The sequence below is a fragment of the Zerene cesonia genome, chromosome 11 (genome assembly GCF_012273895.1).
Source record: "Zerene cesonia ecotype Mississippi chromosome 11, Zerene_cesonia_1.1, whole genome shotgun sequence".
NCBI classification, from domain to species: domain Eukaryota; kingdom Metazoa; phylum Arthropoda; class Insecta; order Lepidoptera; family Pieridae; genus Zerene; species Zerene cesonia.
Window position 1 is genome coordinate 2,057,667 of NC_052112.1, and position 25,537 is coordinate 2,083,203.

The following is a 25,537-nucleotide window of genomic DNA, read 5'->3' on the forward strand; positions in this document are numbered from 1 at the left end:
TTGCACGACCTAGATTCCAGGCTCAATCCTAGGCTATTGCAGCGTGCTAACACATTCTATTAAGGAGTAAACTGCACCTATATAGGCAGCCGTACATTCAATTGATACGAAGCAGAGCGCATGCACTATTAAACTGATTTGAAAACTACAGATAACGCGACAAGTTTTAAAGAGTGTTTGTTTATCTGTACTTACAACAAGTGTGTAGTTTTTAATACGCTTTTACTAGCTTCACCTGTATGTTTGCACGCATGTATGACATCGTTTTTTTAAATTATATTTACTGTTTGTATAGGGATTTACTAATTTTTTATTAGGGCACAATTTTAATATATTAAATTAAATTATTACCAAAAGAAAAAAATTTTAGTAGTCTTAATTTCGAAAATACCCACAATTTTTTCATCCATTTTGGAAACATGATTTCTGTCTATCAACATCTGAAATACAATCTACTTACGTATATTTATTACATTATCGAAACTAGGAAATGTAACTCAAACACTTACAAAGTAACGTACTAGCGTACATATCATATTCAAATAGCTTTTGGCCGCGGTTTCGCACGCGTAAAATTATTCTTGTCCCCCCCTTTTTTCTATACTACTATACGTATAAACCTTGAATCACTCTATATATTAAAAAAAAACCATCAAAATCGGCAGCGTAATTTTAAAGATCCAAGCATATAGATAGACGGACGTCGGAAAGCGACTTACTTAGTTTTATACTTTTGCCGTGAAGATCGCTGCGTGATCAGTTCCAAAGGTAAATAGCCTTCCGTTGCGCAAGAGTAGAACATTACATCGCTAACTCGCAATCGTCCAGTAATAACAACTAAGCTGTGACGACCACCTTGAGACTGTTTTTAATTAAGTTGTGCTATATTATTGATATGGGGAAGGTACTTTTATCTTTAATACAGGTTACGCTGTAAGGTAACAAAAATATAGGTCTTGAACCTGCTTAAATTGTTTGATACTTATTTGCACTGCTACCGTGATGTACTTAGCTATAAGGTTAGGTTAAGTGTTTGATTTAATAAACAAATTTGAATAACAGGCCCGTTGAAAGTTGTATTTATTTTATTATGAATATTTGAGGAAGGCATGAAAATTGTGCAAACAATAAGCTGAAGAGTTGGTTTGATCGCATGAACGCGCTTATCTCAGAAAATACTGGATCGATTTAAATTTGTTTCCTTTTTTCATTTACGTGATCCGTTATAGGTAGATATGTATAAACAAATATGTTGCAGTTTAGGTTCAAATTTTTTTAGATTCTTTAAGAACTGTTACGAACAAAAAAAGCTTTAAGCACCTACGTACATAATACCTACGTAATATTTCCTTTTAACAAGGCATAACTCTCATGAAGCATTATTTATTAACTATTTATATTTTATAATTCTTTTCAAGCAATTATTTAAAAACTAGCCAATGTCTATTACGTTTGTTACACGGTCGTTAAGTACAAAAATAATGAGCTAACATTAATAAAAGTTATCCAAATATTTGCTTACTCTAACAAAAACATTATAAAACACGCAATTTACTATACACACAGAGGTCAGCGATGTAATTGGTGTTTTTAAAATCTCCACCAACGATATTAACAAACGAGCATAACTAAAAAAGCATTTAGAATAATCACTTATAGGTACGTCTAATTAACGAAACTTGGCATCTTATCACAGGACTAAGTTCTTCACCCGCCATCACGGTCACTGACATCGTTAGAAAAATTAAATATAAGCTCGAATTTATTTCGCCGTCAATTTTACGACTTTCCCCTAACTAGGGTTGTCACTCCGGAATATGCGGGGTTTTAATGTTTGAAAAGATTTCTCTTTTTCTCTAATTTAAATAATGTTTGAATCAAAATCATCTTCTCAAAATCAAAGTGACCAGCTTCGCTGTTGAACCATAAAGCATAAAACTCGTCCATAAAATTGTCACGAACTTTTTCACGCGCCAGCAGAAATCCGCTCGATGCCTGGCAACCCTACCCTTATCACTCCCTTAAATGCGCCGAGATTTATTCCGCAACATTCACTTGGGACCGAACAGAGTATAAATTGGTTTATCTGTGCAATATTAATTGAGACTGCATCTGGATTCGCACTCAGCGACGCGACATTAAGGATTACGTAAGCGAAACGTCTGCGAATAGCGCTGCGTTTGTAATTTGACGATATATAAACAATAAATATATTTAGATAATCAATATAAAATAAATCATACAAAAAGAATGGTATCTAATTGTGTCTATCATTATATCTTAGATTGCCCCGCCTGAAATCACCCTAACGAAATAACAATATCAGAAAAATTGCAAAATACAACAGAGCCCATACAAACATTCCTATACATCACCACACAGACTAGTTCCAAACATCATCCACAAACGGCCAATACCCTTCATGCAACGCAATATAAACTAAACGATTACCAACAAAGCCCAACCCAACACTAGCTCCGATTCTAGAATCTGCATTACTTAGAAGCTAGTGCCTAGCTGCATGGGGCGGTGCGAGGTCAATAACGGGATTCAAAGCGCATTGCAAGCAGCCTAGCCGCATCTTGCATCACGGTGCATTCCCCTATAAAGTTCCTTCACCTCACTTATCTGAGGGCTCCAACAATAGCAGCCATTATCTATACAAATAATAAGAACGACATGTATTTAGAAAACTTCTTTAATGAGCTTCTTACGAATGACTAATAGGGACAGCATTGAAGTAATGCTACATAGATGCCAATATAGGAACTTAATGAGACTTCGATCTGTGCATCAAAGGACCGTTTCATGCGGTTGCAATAGGCACGGTTTAGTCCTCTAATTGGCAATGGGCCTGCATATATCTTGATTGATATTTCCTTGTAGTCAACTACGCTATTGACTAGGCACATTTACGACCTAAGGCACAGATCGCCGTCTGTGTCTTAGACGTGGAAAGGAGCGTTTATTACGCGGACCGATTGCACGGAGAGAGCGATAGAAAACTGGCAGATCAACTTCTATTTGCACTTGCTTAGATTAATCTTTTCATAGCTATTACTATTATTAACTAGCCGTTTGTCCCGGTTTTGCGTGGGTTGACTGGGGATCGAAGGATATAAAATACAGCTATGCTATATTATATGCGGATACTCGGTATTTCATTATGATCGAATGAAGATTGAAATCGGACATGTAATTTAAGTTTAATAATTGGATAATATAAAAATTTAAATGATATATACCTCTCAAGTCTAAATAATAAAAAGTACGTATAGATTATTATTTCCTTGTCTTATTTTAGTACTACAACTAAAATAACCATGGTGCGCTTTGTACAACAATTAAATCTATAGCTAGAAATATAACTAGAAATTTCCAAAGCTACCGCATATCTTTCTACCGCCATATTAAAACGAAGGTCACAAAAACATCAAAACACAAATAAACTTACTATTATATCACTTTCCTCACAGGTTAATCAATACTACACCACATACAGTAGGTATTTAATGGTCCAACAAGAACCGAGATATCGCAGGTCAGTTATAGCGTGCCTCTACTGCATCTGTTATCGCTTGCACCTTATCGGGTGACCGGGCCACGAGTAACGACTTCGTAAGTAGATGGTACCAACGTGAAACAATTGAACTTTAAAAACAATCGACTCGATAGAAGTTTGGTATACGTATGGTCGCGAAATAGGTTAGATCGTAAAGTACAAGATTTATATAGCATCCGTGGAAACGGCAACCTCGCTTGATTGAAGGAAAATAAACAACGAATAGTTGTGTATAGGTACAAAATGTAATTAGGCTTGAAAAATCTGCACTTTGACTTGTTGTTATGAGAATTTAATTGATGACGTCCTAATGCCGAGATTTTAATGTGACGTCATTATTTATAAATTAAAATGAATCGTCAAACGTGTTGCTAAGCGTTATACTAAAGAACGGCTGGACCAATTCGGCGAATTTTTCTTCAACGTATTTGTCAAGGCTCAAGAAAGGTTCTCGTGGAGAGTAAATACGTACCACACGTGAAGCCGGGGCGGACCGCTAGTGTTAAACAATAATAATATTTTCACTTAAATTGCAATAAATGAAGTTGCATAAGGAATTATTTAAAGAAACGTGGCGGTAATATTTCTAAAACTCAAATTGAAAGGTACCGAACTAGACTTTAATTTTATACCCAAAGTATACATGGTGCAATAATGAAATCATAACACGATCAAATAAAATTAATTACATAAAAAAATCTAATCCAATCGTTACAATAATTAATCACAACCATTTTCCCAAACGCTTATCTTCCACAAAAAAATGTAATTTAAACACTACGATTAATAATTATATATTCAAATCGCTATTAGCCCAGCTCATAAGCGATTAAAACAAGCAATTTTTTAAGCAAACGTCCAGTACATTCACCGGAATAATCAGACGCCACATGCTATTATTAATTAGGTATAATGATTTACATAATTATCGAGTTATGAACAAAAAAATAAATCTCATGACTAATGTCACAACGCTCAATCGTGTTGTGACAGTCGATTTTCTACTAAATCTAGCTCTGTTGAACAATGACATAATAAATAATAGCGCACAATGCCAGCCCGTGTGTTCGTCCGTCGAGCATTGTGACGTATAGGCTGTAAAGATGTTATATGTACCATAATGAGCGAACTCAGCCCTCGCACCATTGCCGAGTGTATACTTGTTACATTAAAACGGAGAAAAAATCAAATGATTTGTTTTATATTAGCGTATAATCATCACCTTTAGTAGAGTGTTATGGAGAACCAAACGTGCTATTAAAGAAATTAAAACCAAATCGAACACAGAATCCAGACATGGACTGATTCTTATTTCAAATGATACATTAGTATGTTAGATGAATACCTAGATCATTTCATCAGCAACAGTATTACTAGAACAGTACTATTAGAACAGAAAATTACTTTCTCATTGCAGAATAATATTATTATGTCTACACTATGCCGTATTGGCACAATACACTTCCCTACTATAGGCCGAAGGTATTTGTACTCATTTGAACCTTTAATTTCATACTATTATAGCTATATTTGTATTCATTATTTCAACAACATGTACTTAGTTTAATTTACATCATTTACACCATAATCTCTCTTATCGTATAGTAATTGTACATCTTAAAATACAATTTTATATTTAAAAAAAAACGATAGAACTAAATAGCGCTTCTCCGTAAATCCTCTTGCATCTAACTCAATACGAAATTCCTTCATGTGCAGCCCATAAAATCAAACAGCCGATATCTGACGCACTTTATCGCAGGCAGTTGCGAGTGCGATTCGAGCTTACTTCAAATTTTCTATTCATTGTACAGAAACATTTGCATAGAACGATCTCACGGAATGTGTTCGCAACTGGAAATAAATAGAAAACGGCTGCCGAGGCGAAAATCAATTCGAGAAGCGCGGTGACTGACGAGTGAATATAAAAACCAAGAGGAATAGATGAAAAACCTAAATACGGTGCAGTGACCTGTAATCGTAGGCTTTTACTGCCGCCGAGCTATACTAACACTAAGTGCGTGTTTTACTTTACGAAAATCGCTGTTATTTCGCAATTTATTCAACCAAACGAATAATTAAAATATAAATCAGAGTCCCATACAATAAACAATCTCTAAATAATTAGATCAAAATGGTTCTTTTATTCGCCAGTTCCTGGCTACTGTACATGCACACATGCATACAAGATACACCATACCATATAAGGATTGAACACAACAGCTTGGCCGTTGCTGGGAAACCATCTAAGCAACGAAGCTCCGTTCAAAACATGACACACAACGGATCGTGACACGGGCCCAGATGTAAATAGTACAAATGAAATCGTCGTCACGCCATTAGGGCATCCAGTAGAATGATGTCCCCCGCAAGTGCATTGAACCAAAAATCGTGTTGTATTACTTAACAGAGGCTAGGATCGTGATCGATCCGGAATTTTTTGCGAGGAAATGCTTTTTTTGTTCCAGAACTGAGTTAACAATGATGTGCGCCGGCGTTTTTGCGTTGAGCATCCGGCGGCATGTAATTCAAATAACATAAAATGCCCAGTAGAAGCTATCGATGAAATTTATAGAAATTTTGCAAACTACATAGGAGACTAGCTAACGATCATTTCAACAACAAAACTAGAATAATATAGTTCTTCTATCACCACAAAAACCTAGTTTTATTATCCCCGCAAGCATTGACAGGATCAAATACGACTAAATTCGTCGCGGTGATGTCAGCCATCATTTCCAGTCGACAACAATTGATTACCAGCTCCACATTGTTCAACGTCCTAGATAAATCCGATGACAACTGATTTATGCTCTGGCTCAGGTGTCAAAAGCCTGTTGCTAGTAAAAAATCCTATTGCCATTACATATAGGATAATACACATAGCTGACAACATGATCATTTATCACCTGGTTACATTACTTATATAAACAAAGCCATACATACGAATTGTCAACCTAATTTGAATCGATCCAATTGAGCTGAATTGTCATACAAAAAAAAAGAAAAATATCCACCTTGAAAACATTAATTATAGTGCCACTGGACGTAGTCAATTATCTACCACGCCTCCCGTAGCTTCTGGTTTTACGGAATCGAAATAGAGGTTATACAAGTGTGTGATTCGCTTCCACAGGCCCCTCAATGAGGTCAGAAATGTTTGCACAGTAAACGCAGTTATGCGTTTATTTGCTTTTCTAACTGCTTACAGTCAGGTGTGTAAAGTCCGTGTGTTGGATGAGGCGTTCTGAAAAACACCATAAAAACCGCTATACACACTGTGTGATAAAGTTGTACAAATTGACACAAAATAGATGGTAAACCCGCCGTGAATCCGGTACCGAAAATTTTAATTAGTAAAATATATATTTATACATATAGCATCATTTTGGACGCACAAGACAAATCATCGACGAATTACCAGCGATCATTTCAACTCTAAAAAAAACAATCACGATTTAATAACTAAAAGGAACACAATATTTGTTTTATGTGAAGCATGGGTTCAAGTGTTAAATTATTGACTTAACCAATAAAAAATTAAGCGAGGAATTCATCGATGAGCACCAAAAAACTTATTACATCTCTCCGAACGTTTAAAAAACGTGTTGGTACCTAATAGCACTAACGAAAAATTAAAATATGCTTTATTCAATCCCTACTATAATATTATAAATACGAAAGTAACTCTGTCTGTCTGTCTGTCTGTTACGCTTTCACGCCTAAACCACTGAACCAATTTTGATGTAATTTGGTATGAAGGTAGAACTGAACTTGGGAAAGGACATAGGATGCTTTTTATCGAGAAAAAAAGAGTAGAAGGAGTTGAAATAGGGAGATGAAAGCGATATAACCGTATTTCACGCGGGCGAAGCCGCGGGCGGAAAGCTAGTATTCTATGAATACGTAAGCATACACTTTTTTATTTCGAAATTGAATCAAACTTGAAATTTCCTAAAATAAAACATTCATGTTGATGAAAATATTTGAGGATATACTGTTATTATAGGATAGAAAAGTTATTGGAATTACTGCCTCACAAATCACAATAAGGATCGAAAGGAAAATATTCCCAAAATTGGAATGAGGAAAATAAACCAGCACAAACTTCTAATATCTGTCAACAGCGAAATATCGTATGCAACCTGCGTAATATTACGAATTTAACAGCTGATCTTTACGAAGGAGCGACAAGGTGAAGGCTGGTCAAATCAAACAGGTTGCGACTTGTATAGCATACCTGTATCAATGCAGAAAAAATAAAATCCGAAAAAGCAACTAATGGCAAAGCGAATGACATCATAACATCTGATTGATGCAGACATGTCATATTCAAATCGAATCTTCATTTCATCTCCGTCAATGCATAGTATCGATTTATAGATATTAAAAACATAAATGTTTAATTGGTCTTGTAAATCGTTTGGCATACTGGTATTCTATAACTAAGACGAACTATTTCGTGCACGTGTCTCTCTTGCGAGACTCGAATCGTACCGAGAACTCATTTCTAGGTGTTTTATACATTTCTTACGTGAGCTCAGACCAAAGCGTGTCCAGCCTGGAGCCATTGCGCAACTTTGTTAGTTAAACGTTGCATTAAACACGTGGTAAAATAAAGCACTGTTGACTCAGCTGATCGGTGCGTTGAACTTCTCGGAACAGGTAAAGCATTTTGTCTCATACTGAAAATTCCACTATGCTGATTAAAATGCATGAACCAAATCACTGAATCACAGTCAGCTGTTCGCGAATATCTCGCGCTCGTTATGAATTTTCGCCGACTTTGATTCAACGTTCTTCACCGGCGTTTAATTAGGCAGCAAATTAATTAAAGTTGTAAGGTACCGAAAGAACATTATGTCGAGGAGTATGAATAAAGGACATGCACCCAAATCGGCAACAATATAGCGTGAAATCGCGTCATCGCCTGACGTTTTACTCTGTAATGCAAACATTTAAGTACTTTTAATTGTCATAATTTGATACTTATGCATTTAATGTGGTTATAATAACCTCAAAATATTCGTGTGATGTACACGCGTGTTGCGCACACACGCGGCGTTCCGACCGGCAAATCCGGGTACGTACTGTACAAACTTAAATTCTGGCAATTAATTTGAATGCTTAATTATGTTTGATCCAGACAAACGGAACCGAGAAAACAAGCTAGAAGCATTTAAAATATGCCAAAAATAAACATTTGCACGATAATGACATCAGCCACTCAGTTGGTAGGTTAGCTTGGTCACACCGGTAAGTGGGTGTAGTGAGCAGCTCCTACTCACTAATCTACATACCCTAAGCAGGCCTCAACTTCTCATGTAGACGTGTCATGTTTGTACAAGTCGTTGTATTTCGCAATATTTGAAGACTACCGACAGAGCCTTAGCCTAGCCTATAGTTCGATAGAAACAAGATTAGCGTTGCAGTTTTTGAATTTTGATAAAATTCGTAATTCAAATAACGGCGAAAACGCTGACGGAAATAAAAATTCACCAGTTCACCTTTTGATTAATACAAAAAAGCACGAATTCACAAGATCAAAGAGACGCGCAAGTAAATAAACCCATATATCACTTGCACTGGACATACGAAAATGTGTTAATTTGTCAATTTCAAATATGCATTCGCCTACACGAGAACAAGAGCCGTTTTTAAATGTTTGCACATCTGCAATCGCAATATTGACTTTGTAAAAAAAGGACATTTCATTGTTGATACTTTTAATTATCGTGTATTTAAAAGGCACGACAAAAGAACCGCTGTGCATCTGCCTAAATGGAAGCGAAATTTTGCACAAAAACACGAGAGCCTAATAAAATCCCCAAACCGAAATGATAAATGGTTGTAAAAAAACAAAAATTAGAGTAGGAATTGGATGCAAATATAGTAGGTATACACTTATAATGTTATCGCTTATCGTCTTGGGTTAACGCAGCCCAAGAGTGAGGAGGTCGAAATATTTACGACCGCAGATATGTAGGCAATTACAACTTATTAAATGTCCACAAATCCGCAATGATACGCAATAAACCACGGTACGCATGCTTTGACAATCGTGCGATAACGATAGCGTATCAAATGTCAAGCAATTTGTCCTGGGTGTTAGTGGGACGAGCCGATATAAATAATGATAGCAACAGGTTGCAGAAGCTATCGAAAATTGCATTTTGTCCAGATAACATAGGCTATTTTCGACAAACAGCGGGTGCAGAATGTAAACACGGCTGGAGTATGAACAATTCGGACGTGTGTCGTGACTGATGCACACAATAGTGCAGTATTATATAAATGCTGATAATGAAGGTCATCTCTTGGTCGTTTCTTATATCAAGAGCATTGATATAAAAGATATTTTGTATCGTAAATGATTATAATTCCGCTTTATTTAAGTGTTTTTCATGTGGTCACGCAGCTCTGCTCGCGCAGTGCTTAGATAAATTGTAAAAGAAGGGTATTATTGACAAAAATGTATGTGTTAATAAAATTTCATAAAAACTCTTAGTCATTTTGTGCTTTTCAAACCTATTCACTTATAATATAATATGTATTAAGTAAAGTTAGATCTTAGTTCTATTATGTAACCAATTACAGACTGAACGTCCACTCGTCGTGGCCAGTCCTTGTCTTTTTTTATTCTAGCAAAGAACTCAATCCTTATTTGGCACAGTTGAAATTTGAAAGTCATCCGTTTAATGATGACTGATTTCAAACTAAACGAGATTATAACTATAATAGATTTCAAATTCAATTGTAATTATTATATTTCACTGGCGGGTTTGGTTTGGTCACATAAGAAGTGTCGAACTCGTAAGTTTATTCCTGTATTCCAACGCAAAATTTATGATCCAAATGGAAATGCTTAAAAACGAGTCACAATTGCATGTAATAAATTATGTACGCAATCAAACGATCTTAATTCAATCAGGAGTCCTCGTCGTGCATAATGAAGATACGTGAACGAAATGCAATTGACTCCTGGCCATTTAACCCTGAACCCAGGCTGAGCAACGGCCTAACGGTTCTCTAATCACGGAATTAATGACATTACTAAGAGGATATAGCCACGACATCCGCTTGCACACCCGACATAATATTAGCACAACAAAAAACCTCGACGGCGTTGCAATTTTTATCATAAAAATTCAAGTGTTCTCACAGGACCTTTGAGAGAATTAAAACTCGTTTCAATTTGATTTATTTTAATTTCTCGAATCACGCAAAAACTAGAGGAAGCAATTGGTAGGTATCAATTAAATATCTTACACCTACATCCCGATGCCTAATATTCAGCTTAATATGCTATTACGATTTTTAAAACAGCGACTTTGTATTTAAATCACAGTAGTTCTAGGGATTGCCAAGACGCGGAGAACGAGTCGAGTTACCACATAAAAGATAAGCGTCTCGGTTGAGATCCCACAGGGAACTAGGCATCAAGTCTAGGGCGTCGCCCTTTAACCATTAACTCTCTATGGTCTGGGGATTTCGCTTCGCGTTTTTGCAAAATCAGTTCTTAAACAAAAACAACACGTTCATTGGTTTATTATGCTTATGTTATGGGTTATTGGCAAAAAAAATCCTGCGGAAGTTCTCGACACAAATTACATAAATGGGACTTTAATTGAGTGTACTTGATTTAGAGGAATATTTCGAACAATTGGGCGGAAATGTTAAATATAATTGAATTTAGCCTGCTTTTCGCTTGTAATAATAATAAACCGTGACACATATTATTTAGTTTAATAAATTGCATCAATATTAAATTTGACGTGAGCAAAGATGATAATACATATATAATGTACGTTTGTGCTACTGTTGGAAAATCAATTGGACAGTGGCTTTTGTACAATAAAGCCCATAGCAACAAGAGTAATTTATTGCGCAATGTTCTGGTCCAGTGATCTCGATATTGTTTATTTCTCATTAAACTCTCCCATAGAGAACAGACATTGTTTTCAAAGGTCACAGAGCTTCATGCACTATGCACACATAAATATTATAAATGCCATATCATATAGCACGCTATGATAATAATGAGGGTGAAGTAATGAGGTCCATAAACTACCGTGAGTTAAGTACCTTTATGATTTATAATTATTATTAATTCAATTATTCCTTCTACACAGTGTTGAAGTCGTGCATTGAATAGAAAGTTCACAGAAAGTTGTCGTTTGGATTCTCAAATGATTCCAACATTTAAAGTGAGCTACAATACACGTAATCTTAAGTTTATAATTTATCATTGTACATATATAATTTTGTGAGGTTATAAGATCATTTTCTGGATCTAATGAAGTGATTTTGAAATTTTTTTAACCAATATTAAGCCACATTTCGTTACTAGCTGCGCCCCGCGGTTTCACCCGCGTAAGTCCGTATTCCGTAGGAATATCGGGATAAAATGTTGCCTATATGTTATTTCAGTTGTCCAGCTGTCTACATACCAAAATCATTGCAATCGGTTCAGTAGTTTTTACGTGAAAGAGTAACAAACATCCATACATCCATACTTACAAACTTTCGCCTTTATAATAGTAGTAGGATTGTCTTTGGCCATATTTTCTAAACCGGATCAACCCACGAACGGGCGGAGCCACGGCAAGCGGATAGTTTGAAATCGAATAATTGAAATCGATAATGTTAATTTAAGATCATCCTCTAGACTAAAGAGATTCCTTATTTATTCATTATTTATCTAACATTTGTTAAATAATGGTTGTTTAAATAGAAGCGAAGACGGAGCGGTCTGCTAGTAGCAAACGTCGTAAAAACGAAGATCATAAAATATTATAAGAAAACACCGTGTCGGAAAAACGCTTCAAATACAGAACAGAAAAGTAGCACCATAGCAATGAACTTAAACGCCGTAAACTTTCCAAAACAAAATTAGCCACCGAGATGTTTAACCTTATTACCACAGCGTTAAGTTATAAATTACAATAAATTATCAAAGTGCAATCACCTACGGGCCACAATAACTACGAGCTCGTTCTTCATAGGTAGCCGAGCGTAACATAGCTTTTTACCATTGAATTGCAGATTACATATTGTTGTGGACCCCGATTTATCACATGGCGCATTTAAACCAACAATTAATAGCTAGGGAATGTAGCTAGCGAAGGAAAGTCGAAGCTCATCAGTATTATAATGAGGGTTAATTAGTCCGAGATTCATAATTGCGGCGGACGATTTGAGAGATAAAAATTTGAAGCGCGTAAAGCACGCAGCGACGTTAATAAGCCACATCGGTGCTTGCTTAACTCCATTATTTCATTATTCAGCATGTGAACGACCGCAGTACGCTGTAATTGCTTTAAATTCAAAAAATGAAATGGTTATGTTTTCGAGTTACTTTTGTAAACACGATTATGTAATGGCTACAAGCGATAATTTATTTCGATCGTAATTAATAATAAAAAAAATGTTTCAATGCACCAGCAATATGCATTGTTTTATAAATTAAACATAATAATTCATTTGATTACTATAATTATATTACAATGTTTAATACCTTCATAGGAGTCATAGATTTGATTCCATGCAATGTAGTCATTTGAAACAACTAAAACTTGGCCAATGAAAAAACAAATTTTATGAAGAAACAACAAAAAGCAACACAATTAACAAGTGTGAAATAAGTGTCTAACAGCAATCATAATCTATCCACAAAACATCGACGGACAGAAGCAGTGGTGAGCAAAAAATCTGTGTTTTCCATTAGCCAACCTATCATTACACCAAATTTTAGTCGAATCATTGTCATTATAAACCTGCGAAGGAAATAAGAGAATGGCAGGATTAAAAAATTGCTGTAAACTAGTTGAAAACCTGCAGTGTCACTTGCGTGGTAACTGGGTAACCTCTGTACCAAATTTCATAGATACGATAAGGTATCTTCAAGTGAAAGAGTGACTAACATTTATAAAACCATCCATACTTAGAAACTTTCGCATTAATAATATTAATAGATAAGCACTCAAGAGCCATGGTACAGTTCCTCCAATTAGTGCATTCAAAGAAACAAACTCTTCAGCTATATATTATCACAAGAAAGTACATAAATAAGCAAAGGACAAAGCAGTGAATTTTAATTAAGAATTAAAATTATGTATGTGCAGAGTATAACAACTTATTAGTGCTGTGACTAAAATTTATAAAATATATAATATTCTGAGTGATTTGAATCGTATCAAAATATTTGTTGAAAAATTATAATCATTAAGTATTTATTTGCATTAATTTTTTGTAAGGAGATAATTAATGATGTTTTATTTTTAGCTTTAGCAAAATAACATTTAATACTTAAGATTATATTTTTTTTTTTAGTATAAGTAATTTCTTATTAACAATTCAACCTATTTTTAAATATATAAATATGTATTTGTTTGTTCCACTCTCATGTAGCAACAAGAAACCATTGAATCTGCACCAACCTGAATTTACATTTTAGGTTATTTTAATTAAAGAATACTTTTTGTGTCTATAATTAAACAATGTCATTATTGCGTAGAGGTAACTGACTAGCTTTGTTAAAAAAAAAAATATATATATATATTTGAATTGAATTATAAAATAAGTTACTTGAAAATAGTTTTAAGCTTAATTTTTCCTGCTACATTCGCAACTTATTATTATAATTAATATCTTATTAGAGTTAAGCCAGCTCCTTTTCACTTCACTTCATAACTCACTCAATGTATATTAGTACAATAACTTGTAATATAATATTTTTTATTGATCATATTAATCAGTTACTTTTGCTACCTAATGGATTCCCTCTTATTTATAGCAGAAACAAACTAACACAACTATAGCGGCATACCCAGACTTTACCTCTGGTAAACATATAGCCTAAAGCACTCTGAGATCACATGCATATATACCTACATCGGTGAACAAATTTTTCTCATCTGTCAGCTTTTTATTATAAGTAAAGATTTTCATACATCAAAAGATGATGACAAATAAAGTAAACTCATTGTGCTCTAAAACATTTTCCTTATTGTTTAGTCATATTATAATCACTTCACAAGTATTTAATTAATGTTTCTTAATGAGCAATACTGGGTAGCAATTGTCTTGATTCATTACAAGTAGTAAATTACAATAGCTTATAATAAAAGAAATTGATTGTTCTAATAATTATCCTAATATTAAATAGTACTTAGATAAATATAAGTTATATTAAAGATCTAATATAAAGTGTGATAAATGATATTGATGCCATTAGATTTTGCCTATTGCTAAAGAGACATTAAATAATTTTTAACTTCATTTAATTGGATATTGATTTAATTAATCACTTATTGAATACCAACATATAAGAAATTAGACTTTTGCAATATAACACCAAAATATGGATAATAAACACTAAGCTTGATAAAAATTTAAAAAATTCAGTCTATTTTACTTACATAAATGACAATTGTGTTTTTCTAGAGTATTTAAATTGACTTAAACCATGATACTAATTATGTATAGCGTTAGTATCACCCAGGTACATAGGAGCACAATGTGGATTTTATTTCCTTAGAAAAATTTATTATTTGGAACGTCCCACTACTATTTTTATTTTCTACCTTGACCTAAATAACTTATAACAAAATATTTAAGCATGAGTGAAAATCAACAAAGTGAATATTACATTATCAATAAAGTGGTTAAGATTAAACTTACCTTGAAAACTTGTCTGCCAATTGTTCTCCAACCTGCATGGAATAAATCTATCCATAGGCTCTGGCCTGACCAGCACAGACTGTTTTCTGCTCACAGGGCTGCACTGCTGCAGCAGTCTTCTTTCATAAGATTCACTGAACATATTGAAAGTCTTTCACTAAAGTCCAAATAAAATTCGTGGGTATTCTAATGGAAGAAGTAGACTAGAACGTTTTTTCAGAAACTGTTAGGTTATCATTCGATCATGATATTGATTTGGGCGCTCAGGGTACCGCACCTGTGGGCTTAATGTTTTGAAGTAATACGATATGCAGCGCGAAGACTACTGCGCCCCTCGGCTGCTCACGACCATTTGAATGCATCTGACATACCCGATAGAGCCACTGTTTATTTTTCGATTTTAACCACTAATTTGCTGATTACACTAAATTAAGCATTCCCACGCTTGTTATCTCAATTCTGTTGTATTATTCAATGCATAAAATGCCACAATCGCGTTTAATTTTGATAATACAAGCACAAAATAATCCGAAACAGATACTGTTTTTGGCATAAATAAATGCAGTGTTGCCATCTAAAAAAAAAAATCTGCGTTTGAATTAAACGGTTTTTAGGTACCATCAGTTTATAATATTATTCAAATTTATTAAGTAATTGCTTATGTTATAAACAATAACAGAAAAAATACACATAATTCTTAAAGAATTTACGTTCTTTAATTTTAACGTAAGAACAAATTAAAAACTAGGATCTTACTGCTAAGCAATATTTGCCACCAAAGTAACAGTAAAAAAAAAATTATTGAGCTTTACTTTCGTAATTTAAAACATTAAAATAATATATGAATTGTGATGAGATATGTTGCGTTTATATAATATGAAACTGTTTCTTGCTTTTTAAATATTTCGAAGAGGACTGAGATTTCGAGTTTCCAGCTCCCGTTTCCTTTTCCTCACCCTCCGCCGTTATTCCCTTTTCCCAGTCATCAATCCTTTCCTTGTCCCTTTCCCCTTAAAAAGGCGCATTTAAATTAGCGCATTCACTCTGTGAATGCTCTTGGGTGGTGGTGAAAGTTCACCATTAGGCGTACCCCACTAGCTTAGTTGCTCGCTTATGGCATAAAAAAGATACAACTGAAATAATCTGAAAGTTCCAAAACTTTTTTAATTTTTTTTTTTTGATAATATAACACCATATTAGCCATAGATATGCAGTTTATTTATCTATGTTGATAGTCATAGCCCATAGAGTAAATATTCTGTGAATGCGCTTGGATTTGACGGACAGTCTGAATTCCTATCTAAGTTATGAATTTCTTGATGAAATAATTAATTTGATAGAACAAAATACGTCTCTGCGTCTTTTATTTTTACTCCAAATTTTTTATAATAAGAGTAAAGTATGGATAATCGCCGTAAATATCCACGTAATGAAGAACGTAGTGAGGATGTTCCTGTATACTCTAGATTATTTGTTGTTTGTGATCGTAATGTAAAAGAAGAAACATTACGCGATGAATTTTCAAAATTTGGCACCATTGAGGATCTGCGAATTCCACTTGATCATAATACAGGCGAGCCCAAAGGAATAGCATTTATAAAATTCTCAAAAACATCAGAAGCTGCAAATGCTCTTGAAAGCATGCATGGTAAAACTTTGAGATCTCGACAGCTCAAAGTATTGGTAGCCGCAAACCGATCAGATATTCAAACAGATGAAGTCGACAATGATAAATATAGACGTTTATTCCTACATATTGCTAAAGAAATGAATGAAGACTGTGTAAAAGAATATTTTCAACAGTTTGGGTCTGTTGAAGATGTCTTGGTCCAAAGAGATAGAAATACAGGAGCTCCTAGGGGGTTTGCGTATGTCAAATTTCGAAAATTTTCTGAAGCCGCTGTTGCGTTTGAGCAGTGTGATAGACGGTACAGAGCTATCTTTGCGAGTCCTAAAGGACAAAGACGTCCTGAGACAGCATTTGAGTCAAATATAAATTCACTGGTGGCTGGTAATTCTATTATGTCTATGATGAATGTCCGACCAAAAGGTTTTACTCGGCTACATTTCATGTGCAGTCCTTATTTGCTAGAAATGCATATTGCGCGACTATTTAATATAATACCTGGTATGGTTAATTGTAAGCTTGTATTTGATATAGTCCGAAACTTCAGTAAAGGTTTTGTTGAATACTCTAACCCCATTTGTGCACAATATGCACTCCAACAACTAAATGAGTTTGAATATCCTCCGGGACAGAGGATTTTTGTCAAACCTGCCTCTTTGAACTTTGGTCAACATGAGGAAAATTCATTCAATTTACCCAGCACTGTTAACAAGCTAAAGGATGCCATAAATTCCACACAAAATTCCCAAACTCCTGATCTGGCTAAACTTGCCGAAGCCATTGCAGAGGCTTCCAAAATCATAAAAATGGCAACAGCTGGTGTTGCTGACGATAATATTCCAGATGCTGGTGATTTGAATTATTGTAGTGTTGCATTGCCAACGCCCCAACCATTGGCAGATATTGATGCCCCTGTAGCCAAGAGATGCTTTTTGATTTGTAAGCCTCAACCTCCACCATTAACTGTTTTACGTGATATATTTTGTCGCTTTGGTAATCTTATCAATGTTTATACCCTACCAAATAAGACAGTAGGTTACGCGCGTTACTCCACTATCGAATCAGCAGATATGGCAATTAAAACATTACACGGTGCTGAAATTTGCGGTATAAGAATTAAAGTCATAGAGGCAGAGGAAGAAGTGCCCAACAAAAGACCGAGGTTTGATTAAACAGGACAGACAACATGACTCGGACAAGACGTGAAGACAAATACGCTGGACGTACCGACAATTGGTCTTTGTGAACATACTTACAGACAAATAAATAATTTTACACTACCTGACATTTCTTAAGCATTTGCGTACAATATAATTGTAGAATGAGTGCATTGTATTTATGATTTTAAGATTTCACAGACTTTGACTAACTTTTAACTTGCATGTCAAATTTACAATATATTATACGCAAATTATGCCCTTTAATTATAGCCGAACCACTCCCAGTATAGTTGACTTGGACAACAAAAATAACAGACATTGAAATCGAAATAATTTATTGCACACACAGCCATATTATAAAACTAATTGACATTTGATTTTGATCTGACATACAAAAAATTATATATCTATTTCGACATTTAGAATATCTAAGGCAGGTTGTTTTAGATCCGTTACATTGGTCCTTGTAAACTTAAAAAAACACTATTGCCTCTATACGTTCCCCTTTCTACATCTTCTCTGATTGAGCCGTCAAATTCTATTAAAAACTTGACATTTACGCTTAAATCTTACACAAATACTACTAAATAACTGTAAGTTAAGAATTTTCTATAATTGCTTGATGTAACAAAGGCAATAATTGTTCTTTGTACAGGGGATGCTTTTCTCCATGAGTGATTTTCAATATTTTTTCAGCACCCTTGAACTGAACCACAGCTTTCGGTAAATCCATTTTGTATAATAATATCTTTCCATATTTCATTTGTAACAAGCCCAGTAATGGATGTAGGGGACCATAATAAAACCTGGAAAAAGGAAAATAAAATAGGTTATACGTATACGAAAAAAAGTTAAAGAGCCTATTTTAATTGGCAAAGCTATAGAAAGCTGTATAAGTGTAAAAGAATCGAGTGGAATTTGAGTTTAATCTATAAGTTCTATATCAATACTTATATTATAAAGCTGAAGAGTTTGTTTATTTGAACGCACTAATCTCAGGAACTACTGGTGGGATTTGAAAAATTCTTTCAGTGTTACATAGCTCATTTATTGAGGAAAGCTATAGGCTATACATGTACCACGGCGAAGCCGAAGCGAACCGCTAGTTAATAATATAAAAGCTTGTTTGTTTGAACGCACTAATCTCAAATCTATCAATCAATCTAAATTTTTCAGTGCTATAGGTTATGTACCACGAGCGAAACCGGTGAGGAACGCTAGTTGAAACATTATACCATACAACGTGTAAAATCATTTCTGTGTTTAATACTAACTTTATTGTGTTTGAAAAAGTTGGCGTGTATGCCGAAAAGTGAAACCTACTAACCGATTTTAACGAATTTGACATGTTTATGGACTATCATAATATTTTGTATATTACTTGGTTTCAAAAAACGACTACTGCGGTCTGCACCGTTTTTTAGTATGGACGAAAATATAATATTCCATACCACTTCAAACTAGAATATAACATCAACAATGACCCTGACCTCATAGAAGTCAAAGTATTTAGCACAGTGTTTTTATGTTCAAGATTATATGCGTATTATTATTTGGTTATCTATTGTTTGCTAATTCTGCTACAAATTGAACTATTAGACAAGATAGTAGTTACGTATCGTATAAATAAAAATATGACGTGCGCAGTAATGTTTTTAAATCGCGACACGCTACCGTTACCATGGAAGCGGCAAGACCGTTGCCATGGAAACTGTCCAATTGGATTTTCGATATTACGCTTGTTTGAACGCGCTTCTGTCAGGAACTGCTGGACTGAGAGGCGTTTCGAAGATTCAAACTTCAAACCTAACGTAATCATTTCAAATTTAAGTCAAACATCTTTTGGCCAAATTTGCTTTTCCTATCACAAAAACAAACCCTTTGTTGGTTTTGGTTGTCAAACGAGCATATATTTAAGCTAAAGCTACGACATACAATCACACACCTAAAGCAAGGCAAGAGTTTCTCAGCGTACACACACGCCTGTTCCCACAGCTGTACTTGTATAAGTGCGTCGAACGCCTGGTCCAGGGTTTGGGCGTGCATCACGTTTAATGGATGTAGCACACCATCCTGCCGCTCTATACAGTACTTGCAAACATCCACGTCTGGATGTCGTTGAGGAAATTTGTATAAATAAAGTCCGGGTAGAAAATAGATGTTTACATTCCAATAGAGATATGAATTATGAAGTGTTTAACACTCGAGTTTCGCAATGACTAGAATGATTGAAATGGCAATTATTACACGAGAAATATGCTTAAATCGTATGAATGGTTACAAAATTTTCTTTGTAAGTATTTGATCAACCTTCATAATTTAACTATGATAGACTATTTGTGATTTATTATATAGTGAAACTCTGGGCAAAAGCTATTTTATGTAAAAAAAAAAAGAAATATACAGCTTAACACAAAGAAAGAGTAGAGGGACGAATATATATTGTAAAAGGATACAAGCCACAGTCGTTTCTTTCATATTCAGCAAATGCAATTCCGAAAATTCCATTGTCTTTTTGAAAACTTCGATATATTTATCCGTATAGTTAGTTCCGCATTCAGAACAACATATCCCATCTCTTTCCAACACATGGTTCTCCATATCACTGTCGCTTGTCACACCATTGCTTTGTATATTACTATCATTGTCTATATGTCCATCTCTTTCCATTACACCATTTTGTGTATGACTATCTCTGTCACCCGCTTCCGTTCCGTTAGGAGTTAAGGCGCCATTTTCAATTTTGCTTCTCGTTTTCTCTGTTTTCATAACGAGTTGACAATTTTCTTTCCACTTTATATTTATTGGATTATCACAGCTGGAATTAAGGCATTTTGCTGCATGGAGATACTTCAATTGCGTTTCATCTAAAATTTATATAATTTAAATTAGTATATTTATATTTTAAATGTTTTAGCCAATACGCACGGAAGCAATTTTAAAAAGATCGAAAAAAATTGGATTTTGAAATTAAATTAAAAGCAAAAAGAATAAAGAGACGAAGACGGATATTCTCTTAAAATATTTTTGTTATAATTTTTTTTGTAATTTCGTTAGCGATTTTATTGTATGTCTAGAAATATTTAGCCACATACACATGGCTCATAGCAAAGTGTTGGTCTATAATTTTCAAGTAAATTAGCAAGTATAAGACGCATGTCGTACACACAGCAATGTAAAATTCTGCCCATTTTAACATGATTTCGAAATTAAACTATTTGTTAGCTTAGAAAAGATTACATTTCATTATTGAGCAGATAAAGAGCATGACTGAATTAGAAGGAGAAGCGAAAAGATATAGTACATGGATATTTATAAGGATCTTAGAACAAATGAGAGTTCGTTTTGTTTTTTAGTTTCTGAGAGTTAATATATGTATTCATATCCACGAATAGTAAAACTCAAATTATTTGAAAAACACAATATTGAACTAAGATTAATTTTAAAAATACCCTCAAAATGCATAAATATCCACGCACTAATTAGTATGCACATCGAAAGCATTTACCCATGCACCTGTCACATTGGCACGCGAAGTAATAGTTCTCGAGTAGCTCCATCTGGCGGTCGAAGGGCGTTTTCATTAGGTCTATGTATGAGATTCTTATCTGGAAGGAATTAGTTCGATTCGATAGATATGAAAAGAATAAAGAGTAAAAATAGGTTAAAAAAAACAACTGTCAGAATTATTAAAAAAAAAATCGTTAATTTTTTGTCAAATTAACTGATGAAGATAGAGAAAATAGTGATTAAAATTTAAGCTCTAAGTTAATTAAAAGCTCTAAGTATTTTTAATCACTGCAGTTAAACATCATTATTATCGGACTATATAGCCCTGTTTAGTACATTATTTAAACAAAACTAAACCTTGATTTATCAATTATTAATATAACTTTTATATAAAAAAATAACTACCCACAAATCTGACCATATATAACATTTCTATCTTTTTTACGTAAAACTTTATCTTAATTAGCTGGAGACTACATCTTGCTATAATATAAATAACATAAGGTATGGTCTATAAATACCTGTTTCCAATCCAAACAAGGCATATCCTTAATAGCGGTTATATGTATTGTTTTGCCATCGAATGTGGCCACTGCGTTGGGATTGCAACTGTGGTCTATGATGGATGCAGCTATGTATATACCTGTACCAATCGAGTTCATATCCACATTTAGTATTGTGAAACTGTTGATTACCATCTGAAAGGTGTGCTTTTGTCAAACATAATTGAGAATTTTTATAGATTACTATCACATATGTTTTAATTATTATTCGAGTTCTCATTTTGTCATAAAGACTATTCATGGTACTGATTTTAGAGGGTAAATTTTACGTATATGCATGTGAGATTTGAGAGAAAAGATGTTTCCGCCCGCGACTTTTGCTTGTAATCATTTTGTAAGATAGCTGACTTATTCTGATTTGCATTGTAACTGATAAATAAATCCTTCATTTAATCATTTCAAGTAATTTTATATTACAAGACTATATAGCATATTTTAAAATGAACGAAGCCGGATACAGAAGCTAGTCTGATCTTATATCTAGCTTAGTCTTTATGTGTTAAAAGGAGGACATACCATAGACATATTATATTTTAGTTTGAAGAACAAATAAACACTAAAGTTAATGGAACGGTTTCATATAATCTTTTACCAACAGAAACCTACAAAACAGAATCTTCTTGAAAATTAGATTATTTTTAATGTCAGACGGCCAGATAATAAGAGAGTTATATATAACATACTCGCCCATACAATCCCATAAGGTCAACTGTATTCGGCAATGATATGTCTTTAAGATATTCAAACAGCACTACACACAATGATGTGAAATGGTCCATCCTCTTCTTATCCTTTTTTAAATCTGAATAATCTGGAAATTATAATACGAGATTTATAATTAAAGCGTTTAAAATTTTAATGTACGTTTCAAAACTGCTTTTATGTTTTAAACCTTTAAATTGAGATAATTTGAGGTGTTTGAGGTTGAACAACACACAAAAAATATTCAAGTATACATATTTATCATTTATTCGCAAATGTGTATGTTTTTGCATTAAAAACAATTTTATATATACTTATAATTTTGAGAAATTTTTACACTACAAGCATTATGCATTCATTTGATGCACAGGTACTTATTACTATTATTTACTATTTCTAGAAATTAGTCCAGTGTTTATTATTATAGACTACTAACTGCACCCCGCGGTTTCACCCGCGTAAGACCGTATCCCGTAGGAGTATCGGGAGAAAAAGTTGCCTATATGTTATTCCAGTTGTTCAACTGTCTACGTACCAAATTACAATGCAATCGGTTCCATAGTCTATGTGAAAGAACAACAAACACTAGGATGGTTTAATTAAAAAAAAATCTTACGCGACATAAGATCTTTCCACATCCTAAATGAGGTTGGTGTATAAAATGCCTTGTAGGAGTTACCATCGCCGCGCTTCAATCGATTTATTATTTTAGCCAACATTCTGGCTCCATCGGGTACAATTTTAGGTGCAACTCTCTTCAGATTTGCACACTCCCACTGGAAAATACACACATTCAAAATTTTAGGCATTGAGTTAAAGATGTAGACAAATAGAAAAATAGATGTTTAATGTGACTGGTAAGTAATTTACGAACATACTAGTCTTCCGATAGAACTGAGATTTTACCTGCATACTTCTTATAGGATTTCTTGCATAAAACCTACCCTTTCCCAGGTCTCAAATCGGTTCAGTGGTTTAGGTGTGAACAGACAAACAGACAGACAGATAGAGTTACTTTTCGTTTACGTTTTTAATTTTTTGACTTCAAAAATATGCTTGCAATACATGTCCTTCAATTCCATTGGTCAAAAATAAAAAATATATATAGTATCTGATTATCTAATATATTTTCGTAAAGCCCAATTTCAAGTGGCGAGTTGCCAACTTGCCTCAAAACTCACCTCAGAAATATATAAAAACTAGCGGTCTGCCCTGGCTTCGCTTATGGTACATAAATAGTCTATAGCACTCAGAGATCATACATATTATTAGTGAAATAAATATTGAAATTCGTCCAGTTGTTACCGATATGAGCATGTGCAATAAAAGCATATAAATAAACTAACAATAGAAAAGCATACATAAACTTTTCTGCTTTTCTATTGTTAGTATGGATGAAGTTTTCTTACTGTTTCCAGATTGATATGATTCACATGAAAGAATTTGTCAATAGGGAACTTATAAAGGATCTGAATATTATAGTCTTCTTACTATATAAAAATGAGTCGGGTTTTCCTTCCTGACGCTATAACTCCAGATAGCACGAACTGATTTCCACGGTTTTGCATTCGTTGGAAAGGTCTCGGGCTCCGTGAGGTTTATAGCAAAGAAAATTCAGAAAAATTTTAACAGAAAAGCGGGAAAAACGAAGCCATCTGGTGGCGAAACGGAGTTCGCCGCGTTTGCTAGTATAGTTATAAAAGTACATTTGAAGTAGAGTAGGAATACTTGTATCTCTTTTTTTTTCAATTACTTTATTATGTTTGCTGTGATTTTAAGTAATTGTATGTTTCAATAAGCATTTTAATCATTGTATTTTTTTGACAATTTCAAAAATTCATCCATATAACATCACAGAATTAATTATTATATACATTGGCATACAAAGAATTCTTTAGCAGTTAAATTTATACCTTTCAAAGAATATAAGAAAATTAGCCACTCTAAAACTTACCAATGTTAATTTATTTACCAATTTAATAGTTGAATTATAAAAAAAATATAACAATGTCCACTATTCTTATGCAGTTGGTACTTGGCTGATTTTAAATATAAAATCTTTTAAGAAATACTCACCTTATGATCACTCCAAGCATCTCTCTGGCAGCTCTTCCCACAATAATAAACAAACTGGCACCCAGAACACTTCAGCACTCTACAGCTGGAAATAAATAGAAATATATGTATGTAAGGGCACTTTAAAAAAAAATTCGGATTTTTTTTTAATAATTGAATAATAAACAAAATTGCAACCACTTACCTTTGTAGACAATTATCACATCGATTTCCATTTTCTTTTGATGACAAAATATACGCGAACGGCTCTTCAGATAAAATAAGGTCTCCAGCCTTTACAGGAGTATTCGAGTTTCTAAACCTATTCCTCATTGTTATTATTGCTCAAGTTGAGGTAGATGTTATAATTGATTATATGCTATGATAAAAATTCAGCATTAACTTTCCGGAAATCAAGTATAAATAGCCAAGATCTGGAATGTTATACTGAAAGACTGAAAGTTACGGAGTGCGAAATGCTAATGTTAAAAATATTATCTTTTCCACCTGCCGTTCTAATATTAGCAAAACACTATCCGTTACATTATTTTTAGATAAGACGTGACCGCATCCGTATCAACAAACATTAAAATAAATTAACTCGGCCAATGTTAACGGTAAGCAGAAATATATAAACTGAAAATTCATAAATACTTACATGCGAAATTAGCAATTA

At 33.9% G+C, this 25,537-nt stretch overlaps 3 protein-coding genes across 3 annotated transcripts in view; 1 reads left to right on the forward strand and 2 right to left on the reverse strand.

Annotated features, from left to right (window-relative positions):
• Positions 1-15,795, reverse strand: part of LOC119829961 (fizzy-related protein homolog) — a 52,410-nt gene extending 36,615 nt beyond the window's left edge. Inside the window, exon 1 of the mRNA XM_038352707.1 lies at positions 15,245-15,795. Coding sequence (XP_038208635.1) covers positions 15,245-15,386 — 142 coding nt within the window. The 5' untranslated portion in view covers positions 15,387-15,795. The remainder of the gene's footprint in view (positions 1-15,244) is intronic.
• A 711-nt stretch (positions 15,796-16,506) lies between these two features.
• On the forward strand, positions 16,507-18,151 carry LOC119830060 (RNA-binding protein 45-like). Its single transcript, XM_038352897.1, has one exon. The coding sequence runs from the start codon at positions 16,646-16,648 to the stop codon at positions 18,041-18,043; it is 1,398 nt and encodes a 465-aa protein (XP_038208825.1). The 5' UTR covers positions 16,507-16,645; the 3' UTR covers positions 18,044-18,151.
• A 198-nt stretch (positions 18,152-18,349) lies between these two features.
• Positions 18,350-25,534, reverse strand: LOC119830058 (histone-lysine N-methyltransferase SMYD3). Its single transcript, XM_038352896.1, has 9 exons — positions 25,067-25,534; positions 24,883-24,967; positions 23,423-23,582; positions 22,788-22,915; positions 22,063-22,239; positions 21,540-21,639; positions 20,488-20,898; positions 19,977-20,139; positions 18,350-18,837 (listed from the first exon to the last, which is right to left on the reverse strand). The coding sequence occupies exons 1-9, from the start codon at positions 25,192-25,194 to the stop codon at positions 18,630-18,632; spliced, it is 1,560 nt and encodes a 519-aa protein (XP_038208824.1). The 5' UTR covers positions 25,195-25,534; the 3' UTR covers positions 18,350-18,629.
• Between the last annotated feature and the right edge of the window lie 3 nt (positions 25,535-25,537).

Bases quoted from the DNA above. Each gene is read 5' to 3' on its own strand.
- LOC119830060 (XM_038352897.1), top strand. From the start codon at position 16,646: ATGGATAATCGCCGTAAATATCCACGTAATGAAGAACGTAGTGAGGAT.
- LOC119830058 (XM_038352896.1), bottom strand. From the start codon at position 25,194: ATGAGGAATAGGTTTAGAAACTCGAATACTCCTGTAAAGGCTGGAGAC. The intron at 24,968-25,066 runs GTAAGTGGTTGC...ATTTATTTCCAG, and splicing joins TGTGATAATTGTCTACAAAG to CTGTAGAGTGCTGAAGTGTT. The intron at 18,838-19,976 runs GTGTGTGATTGT...TCCTTTTTCCAG, and splicing joins AAACTCTTGCCTTGCTTTAG to GTTTTATTATGGTCCCCTAC.